At 44.1% G+C, this 18,944-nt stretch overlaps 1 protein-coding gene across 7 annotated transcripts in view; it reads right to left on the reverse strand.

Annotated features, from left to right (window-relative positions):
* LOC121554089 (myosin-10) overlaps window positions 1-18,944 on the reverse strand; it is a gene marked incomplete at its 5' end in the record, with an annotated part of 64,768 nt that overhangs the window by 3,031 nt on the left and 42,793 nt on the right. For all 7 annotated transcript variants that reach the window (XM_045223360.1, XM_045223359.1, XM_045223355.1 and 4 more), the window contains 23 exon segments: window positions 4,222-4,330; window positions 5,136-5,344; window positions 5,741-5,864; window positions 6,307-6,524; window positions 7,881-8,042; window positions 8,303-8,515; window positions 8,902-9,114; window positions 9,354-9,602; window positions 10,343-10,495; window positions 10,688-10,792; window positions 10,956-11,162; window positions 12,000-12,144; window positions 12,421-12,633; window positions 15,163-15,334; window positions 15,757-15,880; window positions 16,265-16,402; window positions 16,617-16,823; window positions 17,065-17,196; window positions 17,358-17,466; window positions 17,845-18,005; window positions 18,180-18,249; window positions 18,388-18,509; window positions 18,748-18,941. In XM_045223360.1, coding sequence (XP_045079295.1) covers window positions 4,222-4,330; window positions 5,136-5,344; window positions 5,741-5,864; window positions 6,307-6,524; window positions 7,881-8,042; window positions 8,303-8,515; window positions 8,902-9,114; window positions 9,354-9,602; window positions 10,343-10,495; window positions 10,688-10,792; window positions 10,956-11,162; window positions 12,000-12,144; window positions 12,421-12,633; window positions 15,163-15,334; window positions 15,757-15,880; window positions 16,265-16,402; window positions 16,617-16,823; window positions 17,065-17,196; window positions 17,358-17,466; window positions 17,845-18,005; window positions 18,180-18,249; window positions 18,388-18,509; window positions 18,748-18,941 — 3,749 coding nt within the window.

Consider the following 18,944-nt stretch of genomic DNA (forward strand, 5'->3'; position numbering starts at 1 on the left):
TCTGGACTTCACCAAAGAAATCGGAAATACAGACATTGTCATCCTACAAGAAACATGGTATAGAGGAGACGGACCCACTGGTTGCCCTCTAGGTTACAGAGAGCTGGTAGTCCCATCCACCAAACTACCAGGTGTGAAACAGGGAAGGGACTCAGGGGGTATGCTAATTTGGTATAGAGCAGACTTAACTCACTCTATTAAATTAATCAAAACAGGAACATTTTACATTTGGTTAGAAATTCAAAAGGAAATTATCTCAACTGAGAAAAATTTCCTCCTGTGTGCTACCTATATCCCCCACTAGAATCCCCATACTTTAATGAAGACAGTTTCTCCATCCTGGAGGGGGAAATCAATCATTTCCAGACCCAGGGACATGTACTAGTCTGTGGCGACCTAAATGCCAGAACTGGACAAGAACCTGACACCCTCAGCACACAGGGGGACAAACACCTACCTGGAGGTGACAGCATTCCCTCCCCCATATGCCCCCCTAGGCACAACTACGACAACATAACCAACAAAAACGGGTCACGACTCCTGCAGCTCTGTCGCACACTGTTCCCACGGGGGGCCAGTATATATATAAAAAAATATGTATTCACTAACTGTAAGTCGCTCTGGATAAGAGCGTCTGCTAAAAAAAATATATAATAATAATAATAATAAAACAAAATAGTCAATGGTAGGCTTCGAGGGGACTCGAGGGGACTCCTATGGTAGGTAGCTTAGTGGGTAAGAGCGTTGTGCCAGTAACCGAAAGGTCGCTGGTTCTAACCCCCGAGCCGACTAGGTGAAAAATCTGTCGATGTGCCCTTAAGCAAGGCACTTAACCCTAAATGCTCCTGTAAGTCGCTCTGGATAAGAGCGTCTGCTAAATGACTAAAATGTAAATGTAAATGTACACCTATAGCTCATCTCTTGGCAGTAGTACTGTAGACTACTTTATCACTGACCTCAACCCAGAGTCTCTCAGAGCGTTCAGTCAGCCCACTGACACCCCTATCAGACCACAGCAAAATCACAGTCTACTTGAACAGAGCAATACTCAATCATGAGGCATCAAAGCCAAAGGAACTATAGATGGAAGGAAAGTAGTGTTGAAACCTACCAAAAAACAATTAGGAAACAACAAATTCAATCCATTCTAGACAACTTCCTGGACAAAACGTTCCACTGTAATAGTGAAGGTGTAAACTTGGCAGTAGAAAACCTAAACAGTATATTTGACCTCTCAGCTTCCCTATCAAATCTAAAAATCTCTAACAGAAAACCAAAGAAAAGTAATAACAGTGATAAATGGTTTGATGAAGAATGCAAAAACCTAAGAAAGAAATGGAGAAACCTATCCAACCAAAAACATAGAGACCCAGAAAACCTGAGCCTACGCCTTCACTATGGTGAATCACTAAAACAATACAGAAATACACTACGGAAAAAGAAGGAACAGCATGTCAGAAATCAGCTCAATGTAATTGAAGAATCCATAGACTCTAACCACTTCTGGGAAAATTGGAAAACACTAAACAAACAACAACACGAAGAGCTATCTATCCAAAACGGAGATGTATGGGTAAACCACTTCTCCAATCTTTTTGGCCCTATAACAGAGAACAAACAGCAAAAAAATATACATGATCAAATGCAAATCTAAGAATCAACTATTAAAGACTACCAGAACCCACTGGATTCTCCAATTACATTGAATGAACTACAGGACAAAATACAAACCCTCCAACCCAAAAAGTCCTGTGGTGTTGATGGTATCCTCAATGAAATGATAAAATATACAGACCACAAATTTCAATTAGCTATACTTAAACTCTTTAACATCATCCTTAGCTCTGGCATCTTCCCCAATATTTGGAACCAAGGACTGATCACCCCAATCCACAAAAGTGGAGACAAATTTGACCCCAATAACTACTGTGGGATATGCGTCAACAGCAACCATGGGAAAATCCTCTGCATTATCATTAACAGCAGACTAGTTCATTTCCTCAGTGAAAACAATGTACTGAGCAAATGTCAAATTGGCTTTTTACCAAATTACCGTACGACAGACAACGTATTCACCCTGCACACCCTAATTGACAAACAAACAAACCAAAACAAAGGCAAAGTCTTCTCATGCTTTGTTGATTTCAAAAAAGCTTTTGACTCAATTTGGCATGAGGGTCTGCTATACAAATTGATGGAAAGTGGGGTTGGGGGGAAAAACATACAACATTATAAAATCCATGTACACAAACAACAAGTGTGCGGTTAAAATTGGCAAAAAAACACACACATTTCTTTCCACAGGGCCGTGGGGTGAGACAGGGATGCAGTTTAAGCCCCACCCTCTTCAACATATATATCAACGAATTGGCGAGGGCACTAGAACAGTCTGCAGCACCCGACCTCACCCTACTAGAATCTGAAGTCAAATGTCTTCTGTTTGCTGATGATCTGGTGCTTCTGTCACCAACCAAGGAGGGCCTACAGCAGCACCTAGATCTTCTGCACAGATTCTGTCAGACCTGGGCCCTGACAGTAAATCTCAGTAAGACAAAAATAATGGTGTTCCAAAAAAGGTCCAGTTGCCAGGACCACAAATACAAATTCCATCTAGACACCGTTGCCCTAGCGCACACAAAAAACTATACATACCTCGGCCTAAACATCAGCGCCACAGGTAACTTCCACAAAGCTGTGAACGATCTGAGAGACAAGGCAAGAAGGGCCTTCTATGCCATCAAAAGGAACATAAAATTTGACATACCAATTAGGATCTGGCTAAAAATACTTGAATCAGTTATAGAACCCATTGCCCTTTATGGTTCTGAGGTCTGGGGTCCGCTCACCAACCAATAATTCACAAAATGGGACAAACACCAAATTGAGACTCTGCATGCAGAATTCTGCAAAAACATCCTCCGTGTACAACGTAAAACACCAAATAATGCATGCAGAGCAGAATTAGGCCAATACCCGCTAATTATCAAAATCCAGAAAAGAGCCGTTAAATTCTATAACCACTTAAAAGGAAGCGATTCCCAAACCTTCCATAACAAAGCCATCACCTACAGAGAGATGAACTTGGAGAAGAGTCCCCTAAGTAAGCTTGTCCTGGGGCTCTGTTCACAAACACAAACAGACCCCACACAGCCCCAGGACAACAACAACAACAACACAACTAGACCCAACCAAATCATGCGAAAACAAAAAGAGAATTACTTGACACATTGGAAAGAACAAACAAAAAAACAGAGCAAACTAGAATGCTATTTGGCCCTAAACAGAGAGTACACAGTGGCAGAATACCTGACCACTGTGACTGACCCAAACTTAAGGAAAGCTTTGACTATGTACAGACTCAGTGAGCATAGCCTTGCTATTGAGAAAGGCCGCCGTAGGCAGACCTGGCTCTCAAGAGAAGACAGGCTATGTGCACACTGCCCACAAAATGAGGTGGAAACTGAGCTGCACTTCCTAACCTCCTGCCAAATGTATGACCATATTAGAGACACATATTTCCCTCAGATTACAGCGATCCACAAATAATTCGAAAACAAACCCAATTTTGATAAACTCCCTTATCTACTGGGTGAAAAACCACAGTGTGCCATCACAGCTGCAAGATTTGTGACCTGTTGCCACAAGAAAAGGGCAACCAGTGAAGAACAAACACCATTGTAAATACAACCCATATTTATGTTTATTTATTTTCCCATTTGTACTTTAACTATTTGCACATTGTTACAACACTGTATATATACATAATATGACATTTGAAATGTCTTTTGAAACTTCTGAGTGTAATGTTTACTGTTAATATTTATTGTTTATTTCACTTTTGTTTACTATCTACTTCACTTGCTTTGGCAATGTTAACACACGTTTCCCATGCCAATAAAGCCCTTAAATTGAAATTGAATTGAATTGAGAGAGAGAGAGAGAGAGAGAGAGAGAGAGAGAGATGAAGGGCAAAAGTTGATAGAAACTGGAAAAACAAGGATGGAGAAAGGAGACGAAAGTTTGGGACAGAGAAGAATTGAGAGAGAACCAAAGCTACAGAAGAGCGTTGGGTGGGAAGAGGAGAGAGAGGGGTTCAGCACAGATGACACAGAGACACTCCGATTATATTGAATTCGTAGCTAACATGGCCTTTTACTCACCCTTTCTAAATGTCAGAACAGATTGTTCCCGGTTCACTGTGGACCCGAGATGACCACTCACCTGCTCCTTGTACTGGTCGGCATGGCGACGCTCGTCCTCCACCTGAATCACCACCTCTTTCAGCTTCTTCTCCGTGCGTCGGACGATCTTATTGGCTGCTGCCCTCTCCCTTGTAGGAAAAAGTGATAACGGGAAAGTGTGTAAATAGTGTCACCCTGACTGACTCATATCTGATGGGAACATACATTTGCATCAGGATGCAGTAAAATATTCCACTCTTGGCAACCTCATATATTTTCAGCCCCCTAATGTTAAAGGTCCAATGCAGTTGTATTTATCTCAATATCAAATTATTTCTGGGTAACAATAAAGTACCTTCCTGTGATTGTTTTCAATGAAAATGGTCAAAAACGAAACAAAACTAACTTCTTAGCAAAGAGCAATTTCTCAAGCAAGACATTTGCTAGGACTGTCAGGGAGTGGTCTGAGTGGGGAGGGGAATACTAGCTGTTATTGGCAGAGAAGTTTGGAACTCTTTGTTATTGGTCTATTAACTCATTTACCATCTGGTGATGTCACCAGGCAGGCCAAAACTCCATCCCACCAAACAGGCTGAAATTTCAGGCTGTCTTTATACTAAATGAGCATTACTATCATTTTCACAATTTCACAGTATTACTCCAACCTCAGTGTGGAAATATATATACACAGCATAGGAAAATCACGTTTTTGACTGCACTGGGGCTTTAAAGGTCCAGATTTTGAGTAGTTTGTAATCTGATTCTAGATCTGTGGTTAGGGGAAACTCCTACCTCTAGCGGTCTATCGAGTAGGGGTAAATCATTACAATGAGTGTATGAGCTAGAGACCACCTATTCGAGCCTACATTTAATTCTAGGTGACCTCCCATCTTTAAACTCTGACCCCCATTATGATGTCTATTTACAGTATATCAGGTATAGAAGGCTTCTCACTTGGCCTCCTGCTCCAGTTGCTCCTCAAGCTGCATTATCTTGGCGTCCAGGGCGGTGATGGCAGCCTTGAACTTGGACTTGACTGCCCCCTCCAGCTCTCCCAGCTTGGCCTTCAGCTCCTTGTTCTGCCTCTCCATCCCTTGACGGGCGTTCTCACTCTTCTGGGCCGCGCTGCGCTCCCCAGTCAGCTCCGTGTTCAGGGTGTCCACCTTGGGAGAGAAATGGGGATGAAGGGAGAGACGGTGACTCTTTGTCCATCTCTATATAAAACCGTTAGCTGTGGGTCCCAGAAAGTAGTCTGGTGAGGTACTTGTAATTGGAGTCTATAATAGACTACTCTCCAGGCCACAGAGAGAGTACTCTCCAGGCCACAGAGAGAGTACTCTCCAGGCCACAGAGAGAGTACTCTCCAGCCAACAGAGAGAGTACATTCTATGGTCCAGGAATCGTCTCTGTGTATGAGTGAATCTCAAAAGTACTTGTCCTCTTGTCCGATCTCCTCCTCAAAACGTCAAGAGACAATGCCGGTTTAAGGAGAGTTTTACCTGTTTTGTACCTGCATGATCTGTGTGTATGTGTTTGACAATGTGAGAGTTGTACTCTACCTGCATGGTGGTCTTGCGGAAGCGGTCGTTGAGCAGCTCCATGTTGCTCTGTTCCTCCTCTAGTTCCTCCTCCAGCTGCGAGATGCGGGCCTCCAGCCTCCTCTTCTCATCCAGCAGGGCCGACCTGACACAAACAAATGCATGATTCAGTGGTTGGTACAGAACACAGCATAAAGCTGCAATATGTAACTTTTTGGGCGACCTGAACAAATTCAGATAGAAATGTGAGTTGTAGGTCTGTCATTCTCATTGAAAGTAAGTCTGAGAAGCGGTAGATCTGTTCTATGTGTGCTATTTCTATGCTTCCCATTCTCAGCCTCGTTTTTTGCGTCTTTTACTTTCAGTTTTGTACACCAGCTTCAAACAGCTGAAAATACAAGATTTTGGATAGATAGTAGATAGTACAATGATTCTCTACACTATACATTGCTTGTTTTGTCACATAAACTGAAATTAGGCAAACTATTAAAATTTGAGCAACCAGTGATTTCTGCATATTGCACCATTAAATCTGTAAAAGATCATGCTTGAATTTGATCATTAATCAGGAAAATGTAGCTACTCACTTTCCAGAGGTGCTATTTGAGATCTCGTCGGCCAGCTCGTCTCTCTCCTGCTCAGCGTGTCTACGGGCCCTCTCTGAAGCCGCCAGGTCCTCCTGCAGCTGTAGGATCTCAGCTTCCAGGCCCTTGAGTTTCTTCTCGTTCTCCTTAGACTGGGCAAAGATCTCGTCACGGGATGCTCTGGCCTCCTCCAGCTCCCTCTGGTAGTCCTTCATCTGGGCCTGCAGGTGGCAGCAGCAAGGCAAAGAGTAAGACCAACTGTCTGAGGCAACTATACAGGGTTAGGGATGAACTCCATTTCCTCAATGCTCCTCTATGGCAGCATTTACACAGGCAGCCCAATTCGGATATTTTTTGCCACTAATTGGTCTTTTGACCAATCAGATCAATCTGTTGCCCATAATTGGGCTGCCTGTGTAAACGCAGCCTATCAGAAATTTTTTGAAATTCAGTTTTTCTTCCCGAATTGAATTGAAATGGAATCGACCCCAACCCCGCAGCTATACTGAATATAATAGTGTAAGGCCAGCGGGGAAGCTACAAATGAGACCAGACCAACTGGGACAACTAGAGTTTACAGCATCAGGGATGTAATCTGAATACAGACGTTGGTAGTGCTGGGCATATTGTGGTGAATTATTATTAATGAACTGTAGAGTTTAATGGAGTATGAGGTAGAACTGGGTTAATCAAGAGCATAAAGTTAGAATTCTTTGTTACTGGGCCAGGAATTGTATTGGGTCATTTAATTTCACTGTGTGGGTGAGTAGAGAGGGAATCTGCCCTAGGGTCAGATTGCTTGTTCTTACTTAGATCCATGGTTGTCTTATCATATCAAAGACTGAAACGGGCTTGGGCCGTTTGTTTTTGTCTTCAAACACAGTGAAAAGAGCCAGGGTTGAACAGAGTTTAAACTAAACATGAGTGTTTTTGCAAGATAAGGATTGATTGATTGTAGTACTCTGAACTTAATGAAAGTTGAGTTTAGCCGCTCTCAGAGACAAAGGAAGTGGGCGGAGCAATACAAGAGCGGGAAAACTAAAGAGGACTATATAAGATGGAGGGAGACCGTAAGGGGGTGTGCCACTCTGCAGACGGGTATCGGCTTTGTTGAAACTTTAATAAAGTAATTTTCTTGATGCAACAAAAACTCTGTAAGACCTTATTTGTAATAAAGTATAGTGGTTATTTTCCACAACATAATTCTAATCTAGGCTACATTAAAGCTGACTACACAGGACAGGTATGTAGTTGGTGGACAGACAGGCACAGATACCATACCTGTAGAGGCTACCGGTCCATTTTATTGATAAAAGGATACAGGTGTAATAAATAATATTGCTGATTATCAGAGATCAGACAACCAGGAGTTCCTAATTAATCAGGCAAAAAAGATTAACATTTTCGGGTTGCAAAATTCTGGTAACTTTCCCAAACTTCCCAGAATTCCTGGTTGGAAGATTCTTGGAATTTGGGAAAGTTACCAGAATTTTGCAACACTATTTATAATCTATTGATAGCTCAACAACACAATTTGAGGATGGACATGCAAACACAAATCCTGTATGAAGTCTCACCTGTAGTTTTCTGAGCTGTTTGATGGCTTCATCTCTGGCCTTGTTGGATGCTTCTATCTGCCCCTCCAGGTCCTTGAGGTCCATCTCCAGCTTCTTCTTAGCTGCCACGGCCAGGGCTCTCTGCTTCCTCTCATCCTCCAGCTCTGCCTCCATCTCACGAACCTGGGGAAGGGGTCAGACAACAAGATATTGCAGAGAGGGTTGAAAACACCATCTTGCTCGGATACAATAACAGTTAGGGTGAAGATAGATGGGGAGTCCACAATGAGTCCATAAGTTAAAGTTTTAGTCCTGAAGGGCCATATAATAAGGTGGTGATTATTTTCTCCGAGCTGTTGGCCTAGCTAAATCAAACACCTGAGTTTCTATTGGAGGTGTGCATGTTACTCCCCAAAAAGGGTCCTCTCTGCTTGCCTCTGTACCTGTTTGACCAGCGTCCTCTTCTTCTCCTCGTTCTGTTCGTCTCTGGCCTGCAGGTCCCTGTCAAACTGGGCCTTCATGGCCTGCATGTTGACCTCCAGACGCAGCTTGCCGTCCTCCGTGGCCTGCAGCTCGTCCTCCAGCTCCTCCAGCTGGGTCCTCATCTCCTCGACCTGCTGCTCCAGGGTGCGCTTCGACTTCTCCAGCTCATGGACCTACACACAGGGGGACGTAGAGAGACTGGTAGCAACAACATCTCTTTCTGAGTCTAAACTGTCATAAGGAAGCTATCCCATAGGATTTGTCAAACAAATTCTCACTCAAAGCAACATTCTGAGGTGGGTGGACAGCGTTCTTTCAGAAAGCTTTATGTGTGTAAGGTCTCCAACAAAGTTTGGGAACCACCATCAGCTCCAGTAACACCGCTTTCTCACTCATTATGTGGTGGGTGGATTGGTGGCCATATTGGAAGAAACCTACCAAAACCTGTGCATTTTGGTTCTATCAATTCTCATTGGATGAGCCAAGTCTAGGTTTAGGACTGGGTTGTATAAGGTATTTGAGAAGCTTCAGCTCCTGTACGGGGGTTTAAACTACGTACGCTCTTGCCCACGTCGTCCTTGGAGCTCATCAAATCCTCCATCTCAGTCCTCAGCTGCTTGTTGAGCCTCTCAAACTCCTCCTTGGCCTCCAGGGCCTCGTCCAGAGCCCGGGCCATAGACAGAGCCTTGGTCTCCTTCTCCCTGGCCTCAGCCTCGGCCTTGTCACGCTCCTCAGCATAGCGGGCAGAGATGGTCTTCTCCTCAGCCAGGAGCTAACATAGAGGGAGAAGATTGTGATGAAGAAGGATAGCAAGTAAAGCCTTACCGGTAAGTTATGTTAACGAAGGCAATAATTTAAATCAAGAAATCACAAAAACTCAGCCATTTCTTCATTAACGGCAGGTCTGCTTCTATTTTGCAGAGAGGGGAGAAGGAGATAAGCAAAGGTGAGAGGAGGGAGAAAAGGAAGAGAGATAGAGGAAAGGTGAGACAAATGGAGATGATACGATACCTGGTCGAACTTCTTCTGCTTCTTCTCCAGGTTGGAGACGATGGTCCTCTGGTGGTCCAGGTCCACCATGAGGTCGTCCAGCTCCTGCTGCAGGCGGGTCTTGGTCTTCTCCATCTTGTCGAAGGCGGAGGCCTTCTCCTCTAGCCGCTGGCTAGTCAGCTCCATGTCCTTCTGCAGCTTCCTCTTCACCTCCTCCAGAGACTCCAGGGTCCCCACGTCCTCATCCAGCTTCTTCCTAGACTCAAACAGCTAGGTAGAGAAGTTCTTACATGAGGAAATAATGTTCGCAGCTTTGTGAGTGAGCATTTGATATACAGAAAATGACAGTGGTCTTTTAAAAAAAACCACATTACTGATATTATATTCAACCAGTGTTAGGGAAGCTACTATGAAAATATATTTTACCAAGCTACCAATTACTTCACACTGAAAGAAGTTAAGCTACACCAAAACTACCCTACTTTAAAAAGGTAGTTGACTACATCCAAACTACTTTGTGAAAAAGTATATCTAAATCTGAAATGTCATAGACTACAAATTGCAAGAATAGATCACTTTCGGGTCATATGTTAACAGAATGTGTTATTTAGCCTATTAAACAAAAACGACGTTCCAAGAGAAAATTAGGCAGGTCTAATGCCGAAAAATATAATAAATTATGGCCTACTTCACCCATATTTTATTTTATTTTTGCAAAATAAGTACTGTGTAGTTCCAGTACTTAGCTACACCACTACATGGCAAAAAAGTAATTAACTACTGACAACACTACCACCAAGCTACTGCAAAATGTACTTAAATTACTAGTTGAACTACATGTAGTTTACTTCTCCCCGACACTGTATTCAACTTATATCCAATACCTATTTCGTGAGTAAGGAATCTAGCTACCACAACCTGTAATGAATATCAATGGTGTGTGTACACAGACGGAAATCCTGGTCCTTCTATTGGCAGTGAAACAATAAGAATGCCAGTGGGGTCCATACCTGTGCCTGCAGCGTGGCCAGTTGTTTCTCCAGGTTCCTGTGGGCCTCCTCGTCCTCCTCCTGCTGCTCCTGCAGGGTGCTGTTGTCCTCCTCCAGCTGACGGATACGACCGCTCAGGTTCAGCTTCTGACGAGTCTCCTCCTGGAGCAGCTCCTACACACACACACACACAATAAGACTCTTTGGAAATTAAGTTGTTTTTACAGATTGGCATTAGCTACAAGTGTCTCCAATAATGAAGTGTCATCAAAGGACATTTGCTTCCATAGCATATTACAATATCTCCAACTTCGATTTCAAACTATTAGAGCATGTAATGGCTTGGTGACGTATATGGTGTCTCACCTGTGTGTCCTGAAGAGTACTCTCCAGGCTGGCTGAATCCTTGGCCAGCTTGATTCCCTTTTTCTCAGCGTCCTCCAGCAGGGCGGAGACAGTGTCCAGCTCCGTCTACAGACAAAGGTCTATTAATATCTCTTCATATTCACATGAAAACATATTACTCCATTTTGAGAAACCAACTGACTTCATCACATAGTCCCAGTGGTCTCCCCCCTATGAGGGGTGTGATGACGACAGACAGACAGTATGGTCCATTGACTTGCCCTCTAACCTGTAGTTTGTGTGTGCGGTCGGCCAGCTCTACTTTAGCCCTCTCTCCCTCGGTGGCTCGGGCCATGAACTCCTGCAGCTGAGCCTCCATCTTCTTCCTCTTGTGTTCTGACTCTGTCTTGGCCTGCTGTAGCCCCTTCACCTCGCTCACCAGCTCCTTGTTGTCACTCTCCAGGGTACACTTGTTCTTCTCCAGGTTGGACTTGAACTGCAGCGGAACGAGGGGAGAGAGGGGTTGTGTTATACATTGGGGAGACAAGATAATTTTACAGGGTATGTTGGGGAGATGGATGTTGGGTAGGCCCACCCTCTTGGCCTGCTTAGCAAAGTAGTGATAGTGTAGTGTTACTACTGTATGAGATGACGTTATGTTGACAGGTGTATTTTCTCAGGTGGCGACCAATGATTTATATATACACTAGATGACTGATAGAGGGCGCTGTGTTGAAGCCACCTTCCCGCCATCTTGGCACTCCCCCACCGTTGTAAAAAATAATATTTTGGAAGCTATAGAAATGCATTTATTAATGTCTACATTCGTTTTTGCCACGTTTATTCTATTACAGACACCTTAATGCATACTTTTACATTATATTATGAGCTAAACATAAAAAATGTAAATTAAATATAAAAACACGTAGTATACTTTTTAGAGATTACTAATGTTACTGTCCCCATGACAACACAACGTAATTAAATACATGTAATTCTGTCCTTGAAACATTTAATTTAAATACTGTAGAATTCCATTAATTCCTATGGAGGACTGCTCCTACTGGGGAGTGTCAATATGGCTGACCTGCTGGCTTCAAAGCCTCTCAATGGCCAATACATAGTGTCAACAATCCAGGGTTTACATACATCATTGGAGGAGATCCACCCTCTTGACCTGCTAAACATGTATGTAGTGTTACTACTGTATAATGACGTTATGGTTGGTAGGTGTCATGTCTGATGGTGGACCTAGCCTCTTGGCCTGCTAAACATGTAATGAGATATGTTATTAGATGATTGACAGGTGTATTGTCTCTGATTATAGACCCACCCTCTTGGCTTGCTCCAAATTCTCAGACAGCTCCTCCAGGGCGGTGGAGTGTCTCTGTCTCATCTCCTGGACCTGAGACTCGTGGTTCTTGGTCTCCTCGTCGATGGCCTTCTTCAGCTCAGCCACCTCCTGCTCTCGCTTGGTCCTGAGAGGAGAGAAGGAGAGGAGAGGGGGGTTAGGAAGGTAGACCCATAAAAGACACCTCACTGAGGGGCTGTGTCTCTCCATAGCCCCATACAGATACACACGCAGGTACTTTGCTAAACTATGACAGTGCCACTTTTTCAGTGCGACCCTACAATGGTTCTTTATCAATTTCTAAAAGCACTGAATAAACATATTGGGACTACAGTAAACATATAAACGTATCACCGCAGCAGAGAGCAGTACATCTGAGGCTTGACAAGCAGTGTTCAAGTACCTGAGCTCCTGCTGGGCGGCGGTGGTATCCAGAGTGTCCTCCAGCTCAGTCTTCAGAGCCTCCAGCTCCTCACTGAGGTCCCTCTTGAGTTTCTCGGCCTTGTTCCTGGACACCTTCTCTGACTCCAGGTCCTCCTGCAGCTCTGACAGCTGGGCCTGCAGCTCCCGCACAGCTTTCAGGGCGTTGTTCTTCTGGGCCGCCTCGTCATCACCCCTGGTACACACACACACACAACAAACCATTAGCAAAATCAACATGGAAATCATTAGACTAGTTAGCTAATGCCAGGATACATTCCATTTGAATGAAGAGGTGAGAAATCATGTTAACTGTGGGGCGTTCATCTGAGCAGTACTTTTGACAGTACCAGAGATATCCAAATGTTAGGATCATTTTGGGTAAAACCATGGAAACACAAAACTGGTACATAAAATCACTACACATTCTCTAAATCCCCCAAAATGTCGGATCATTTCAAAATCATACAGGCCCTAGCAAGTGAGACTGCAGTCTGGTAACAAAACCCCAGTGAACACAGGGTGGCAGTGTGATCGACCTTACAGCGGGTGAGCTCATGGAGGACCAGTGTGTGTTAGTCAGCCTGCCGTGTGTGTTTGTGTGTGTGTCTGAGAAGTGAGTTTCTTGAATGTGTCCGTCTGTGCCTTTCTCTGTCAGTAGAAATGCCATTGAGAGCGAAGCCATAATGAGATTGAATATGTGTTCTTGCTAGCAGTCAGGCTAGATTAAACTATTACTATTATTCTGGATTCACTCTAATATATCTACTCTGGATTGTTCATTGGATTCGTTCTGTCATTTCTTGATTTGATTTTTGATTATTTGTGTATTTGTATTGTTTTTGTAAGACATCCTACTGCACTGTTGGAGCTAGTAACATAAGCATTTCGCTGCACCTGCTATAACACCTGCAAATCTGTGTACGTAACCAATACACCTTGATTTGACTCCTGAGTCCTGCCTGCATTCCTTAGACATTCCTGTGTTACAGCTTCTGAAGAGGCCTGTCCCTTTGCCAGGACCAAATAATGACTCCATGTCCAATTAGGTATTACACACTGATGAAGCCATGGATAACAATATAATAGCTACTAATGAGTCATTATAGTCAAATAGCAATGTCCAGACTTTGGTAATACAATAGCCCCACAATTATAAACATTCATAGAATTCCAACTGAAATACTTTAGCCTAAGTGTAATGGTTTAATCAACTAGCCTATGACCAAGTGATGATTTCAGAAGGTCATTTAGGACTGACTGTTTCCCATTGGCCTACAGTCTACACCTGAATTCGCCACATCCAAATGATTGGACTTCACCTTCATGCCAATGACCTCTTGCAGCCAGAGGAGGAACTAATTAGTATGTGGTCTCAGTTTCCCTAATCAAAAGGGACTTAATTGAATGTGACACCAAACGTGTTGCTCATGAATATTTTCCACTAAATTAGGTCTGAATTGGTTTTGGATTACAAAGAATGTTAAATTAACAATCAAGCTAGATTGAGGTAATAATTGGATGCAAGTTGACACTCTTTCTCCCTTCTTCCAAGAGACAGGTCTTTTTCAAGCCATATCTGGTAATGTTTTCTTTTAATCCAGCAGCCCTGTTCAGAAGCTATTCAAAATAAACGTCTGTGAAGACAACAATTCCCTCTGAGGTGTGAGACGATCCGTCATGGCATGTCCAAGCTGAGATTCCTTTTCCTTTCCGTTGGAAAATGTAGTGAGAGACTTGGATGGGGCACATCATCAATCTCTATCAATCTGCCTCGGAGTGTGAGTGTGTCTCTAGTGAGGATGATAGCCAGCATAACAGCACACACTGCACTAAGGAAGGCATTGGTTTAGTTTAGAGTGAACCCATGCCACTGAACAACTAAGCAGCTGGACTGTGTGGCTGCTTTTAAATATTTAGTTCAAAGCCAACATGAGGGTATGTGCCCACATGAAAAAATACTATAGTATACTATGGTTAAATAATATTGTATTCACTGTAGTGTTTTTGCAGACTTTACTGTAGTATACTGTAGTATTTACAATCTACTGCACTGTTGGAACTAGTAACATAAGCATTTCGCTGCACCTGCTATAACACCTGCAAATCTGTGTATATACTATAGTAATTACTGTAGTGTTTTTGTGGCCTGTAGTATACTGTAGTATTTACTATAGTATTCTATAATATACTACAACATTATATAGTAAGTACTATACATGATTGAGGTATACTACAGTGTGTAGTATAGTATTCTACAGAATTCTATAGTAAGTACTGTAGTATTCTATAGTAAACTGTTGTATTTTTTTATATGTATGTGTGTGTGTGTGTGTGTGTGTGTGTGTGTGTGTGTGTGTGTGTGTGCCCGCTGGGTCTCAACTGCTTGCCCTGTAGAGTGGACTGTTGCTATGGGGACAGGCGATGGAAGTGGGAGTATATGTGTGGGTGCACATTTAGCCGGTATGGTTTACTGGACCACAGTAGTGGCCGGGCAGGTTGCCATAGGAACAGGCAACCCCCAGCGGTACAGGCTTGCATGGTGGGCAAAGTTTATCTATTCATAATCTATTCCCCTTATTGATCCAGGTAGCGTTCAGATAGTATATCCTCCATTTCATTTCATTTCACCATTTCAAAACATTTTCTCTTGTATCGTGCAAACTGAACACAACCCATGAACGTTATTGAGAATCCATTTTGGGGCTGGAGGGGAGTATCTCACCTGGCCAGAGCGGCCTGTAGCTCCTCCTCCTTCTTGGCCAGCTGGATCTTGAGCTCCTCTATCTGGGCCTGCAGCTCAGCTATCTGGTCCTGGAGGTCAGTGGTCTCAGCGTCTAGCTTCCTCTTGGCCTTCTCCAGCTCCTGGCGAGTCTTCTCCTCCTTCTTCAGGCGCTCTGATGAGACACACACACACACACACACACAATGAAAATAGATGTTGGCCCAGCACTCAAAAGTATCCACTCCAACATTCCACTTAAGCAGTAGTAACCAGATTCTTCAGCTTGGTAAGCCATTAAGTCATTGTGGTGTCCGAACTGAAATGGAACTCACATTACCAGGGAAGTCTTAATATTATCTAGTCTGTAGTCTTATCTTAATCTTATTTTATGCAGTTGAATGTCTGCCATGTTGAGGGAGTTACAGTAAGTTCTACAATTAATCTTTCCTGCATCCTCAAAACGCATTTGAGAAGAATGCCTGACGGGAAGGACATCGGACCTTCTCCTCCAACGCAGTTTGAGAAGACAGCGAAGAGAAAGAGAGCAAGGAATCGAGGAGACCAATTGAGGAAGAGCCACAGTGAAGCCTTTACCTTCCAGGTCCACCATCATCATCTCCTGCTTGTTCTTGACCTTGCCCAGGTTCTTGGCCTTCTCCTCCTCCTCCGTCAACTGGGAGGTCATCTCGGCCACACGGTCGTCCAGCAGCTTCTTCTCCTGTTGGGTGGAGAGAGGAGAGGAGAGATGTTAAACCCCTCTACAGTTTTCTACAACAGGGGTCTACAACGTGTGGCTCCAGAGCCGCATGTAGTTCTTCAGCTTCCCCTTTATGGCATCCTCTAATAAATCATTTGTATCAGATTAAGATAATCTTAAACATCTCTACTATCCCCTGTACCCTTTAGGGCTCTATACATTTCCAATGCCTAATTTATGCCTTTCGCTTCAATCAAACGCCCATTCCCATCCGCACAGGGTTCCGCGTTCAGTGTTGGGAGGGGACATTCGATATTGCGTCTTCTGGTTTCGTTCGAGAGGACCTAGCGGAAGGTGTGGAAGCAGAAGGTGTAGATTAGGCTTAAGTGTGCCCTCTTCTCTGACCTTGAGGAACTTGGAGTTCTGGTCCTCCAGCAGTAGAATGTCCTCCTCCATCTTCTTGATCTTGGCCTCGGCCGTCACCTTCTCCAGCTGCAGCTTCTGCCTGGCTGCCTCCTCCTCATCTAACTGCTCCTCTAGATCCTATGGATAGACAATGGACATACATACATTCAACCAAAAGACACTCAGTATCTTCAGCACAAGGATATGTATTGCAATGCTGAAGTTATCAATAGTTTTAGTTAGAATGAATTCCATCTAAACCAACATTAACTCATCAACTGATGGTGTGTGTGTGCGCGCATATGTCCATGCTGCATCCATATGTGCATATATGTCTCTCTCTCTCTCTGACCTGGATGTGGGACTGCATCTTCTTCTTCTCGTTCTGCATGCTCTGGTTCCTCTCCTCCTCCTCCTCCACTCTGGACTCCAGGTCATGGAGGATCTCCTCCAGCTCCTGCTTCTTAGCGGCCAGGCGGGCCCTCATCTCCTCCGCCTCGGCAAACAGCTCTGTCTCCGCCTGCAACTGCTCTGCTAGGATGTTCTTCTCTTCTAGGAGCTGTGGGGGACACACAGGATAGAGAGGAAAGTTTACCTAAGCTACTTTATCCTATTAGAATGTCAAAGGTCAAATCTCCCCAAGCCCACTACTCAACCATCCAACCCAACCATCAAAGTTAATATGTTGTTTTATCTTCTGCGGTGTATATTTCAGAAGAATAGCTAGATTTATGTATGGAGTCATGGGAAGGGGTTCCATCCCTCTAGCAGGAGGACAGGCGCAGGAACTAGTAACTCACCTGTTGGTGTTTCCTCTCCATCTCCACCAGCTCTCCCTCCACCTTGCTCTGTCTCTCCTTCACCTTGACCAGCTCCTCGTCTTTGGCCAGCATCTCCTCCTCCTGCCTGGTCACCTGGAGCAGAGGCTTCACCTGGAAGACAAAAATAAAAAGAGGGTCACATCAAGGTCAGGGAAGGGAGGAAAGGAAGAAAGGAATAGAACAGGATTGAGAGAAATGGTCATATGAATCCGGTTAACACTGGGTGTAGATGAGCTCTCACAGCACTCTCCATCAGTAAAACCCCCACTCACCTTGGTGAAGAGTCTCCACCACTGCCAGTGGCGCAGCTTGAGGTAGGCAGCACAGTTCCTCTGGAGGACCTTCAGAGCACTCAGCTGCTGCTGCTTCTTAGCAAATGCCCTGACGAGAGGAACAGATCCATAATTAAGAGAATGATATCACAAAGCTTTACTTAAGCTACTTAACTTGGCCATAGCTGTATCCCAAACCATAACACATACAGTATCATTTTTACTTTATACAGTTTTAGCAACTTCATAATTTATCTGTACTTATGCCCAATTTTTTGTGAGTTGCATTGAAATCAAAGGGCATGAACATGCCTCAGTAAGGAGGGGGAAATTGAAACATACTTGACTGAGTGATAGGGGACAGAAAGTTGGGCTGCTGAGTCATGGTACTTACTACGCAAAGTGATTTGAAGTCTGGAAGTCTGGAAAGTCTGGCTATATAAATATTAATTCAGTTATGAATCAATTATTAATCCTAATGACTCACTTGCGTGCCAGGTAGCCGCGGCAGACGGACTGGAAGTAGATGATGATATCGGTGATCTTCAGGTCTCTCTCCTCCTCCAGGTGGGCCAGGACTCCGGTCCTGAAGAAGATCTTACTCTGGCCGATACGGAACAGGTTGGGGTCCAGTTCCAACGCTCGGATCTGTTACAATACACAGGAGAATATGAGGAAATGGGGAAAATCAGCATGCAAATCAGATAATTTTTTAAATTGTATCATTCAAAACAGGGTGGTGCATTGACACAACTAATCTGTTCATGAGTTTGAACACTTTGCTCATTGTGTTAGTTAATAGATAACATCGGAAGCCCTTACCATCCTCTCACAGGCCTGTTTCCCGTCCATGAAGCCCTTGGGGATGGCATTAGGGGTCAGGATCTCGTACCTGGGAAATAGGGAGGTATTAGGAGTTAACACACTGGCATATACCCAGAGACCACTGTAATTGAAGGCAGTCTAGTCTGCTCACAGTGAAGACAAAGAACACAAGAACAATAGTTATGTGTCCTGTTTCCGTGGTTACCTCTGTCTGAACTCCTGGAAGACGATGCGGTTGGGGAAGCCCTGTCTGCAGATACGGATCCCCTCCAGAACTCCATTACACCTCAGCTGGTCCAGAACCAGGTGGGGCTCCAGCTTACCAGCCTAACAGGGGAGACAGATGAAGTGAAGCGTTAGAAATAAATACAAAATTCTGGTACAGGTGCAAAGACCATTACCTATTAACCTCATGTCTACAGAAGGTCTAGCGATCTATACTCAGAGAAAACCCTCAAATTAAGAGATCAATTCAAGTCTCACCCCTTCTGTTGGCTATAGTATCAAACAGGAGGCCTGGTATGGTTAGACTGACATGTACAGTATGACAGGATATACTACTCACCCTCTTCTCGTGGTTAGGGATTATGCAGCGGACGAAATTGGGGTTGGTGTTCCTCAAGGTGGCCATGAGCTTGGTGAGGGACTCCTTGTAGAGCTGGCCCACCGTGCGGAACATGCCCTTCTTGGTCTTGTAGGTGGCTCCGAACGTTGTCTCCGCCATGCCCGCCACCTGGTCCAGGCCCACGATGCGGTCCACTG

This window comes from Coregonus clupeaformis, chromosome 1 (genome assembly GCF_020615455.1).
Source record: "Coregonus clupeaformis isolate EN_2021a chromosome 1, ASM2061545v1, whole genome shotgun sequence".
NCBI lineage: Eukaryota > Metazoa > Chordata > Actinopteri > Salmoniformes > Salmonidae > Coregonus > Coregonus clupeaformis.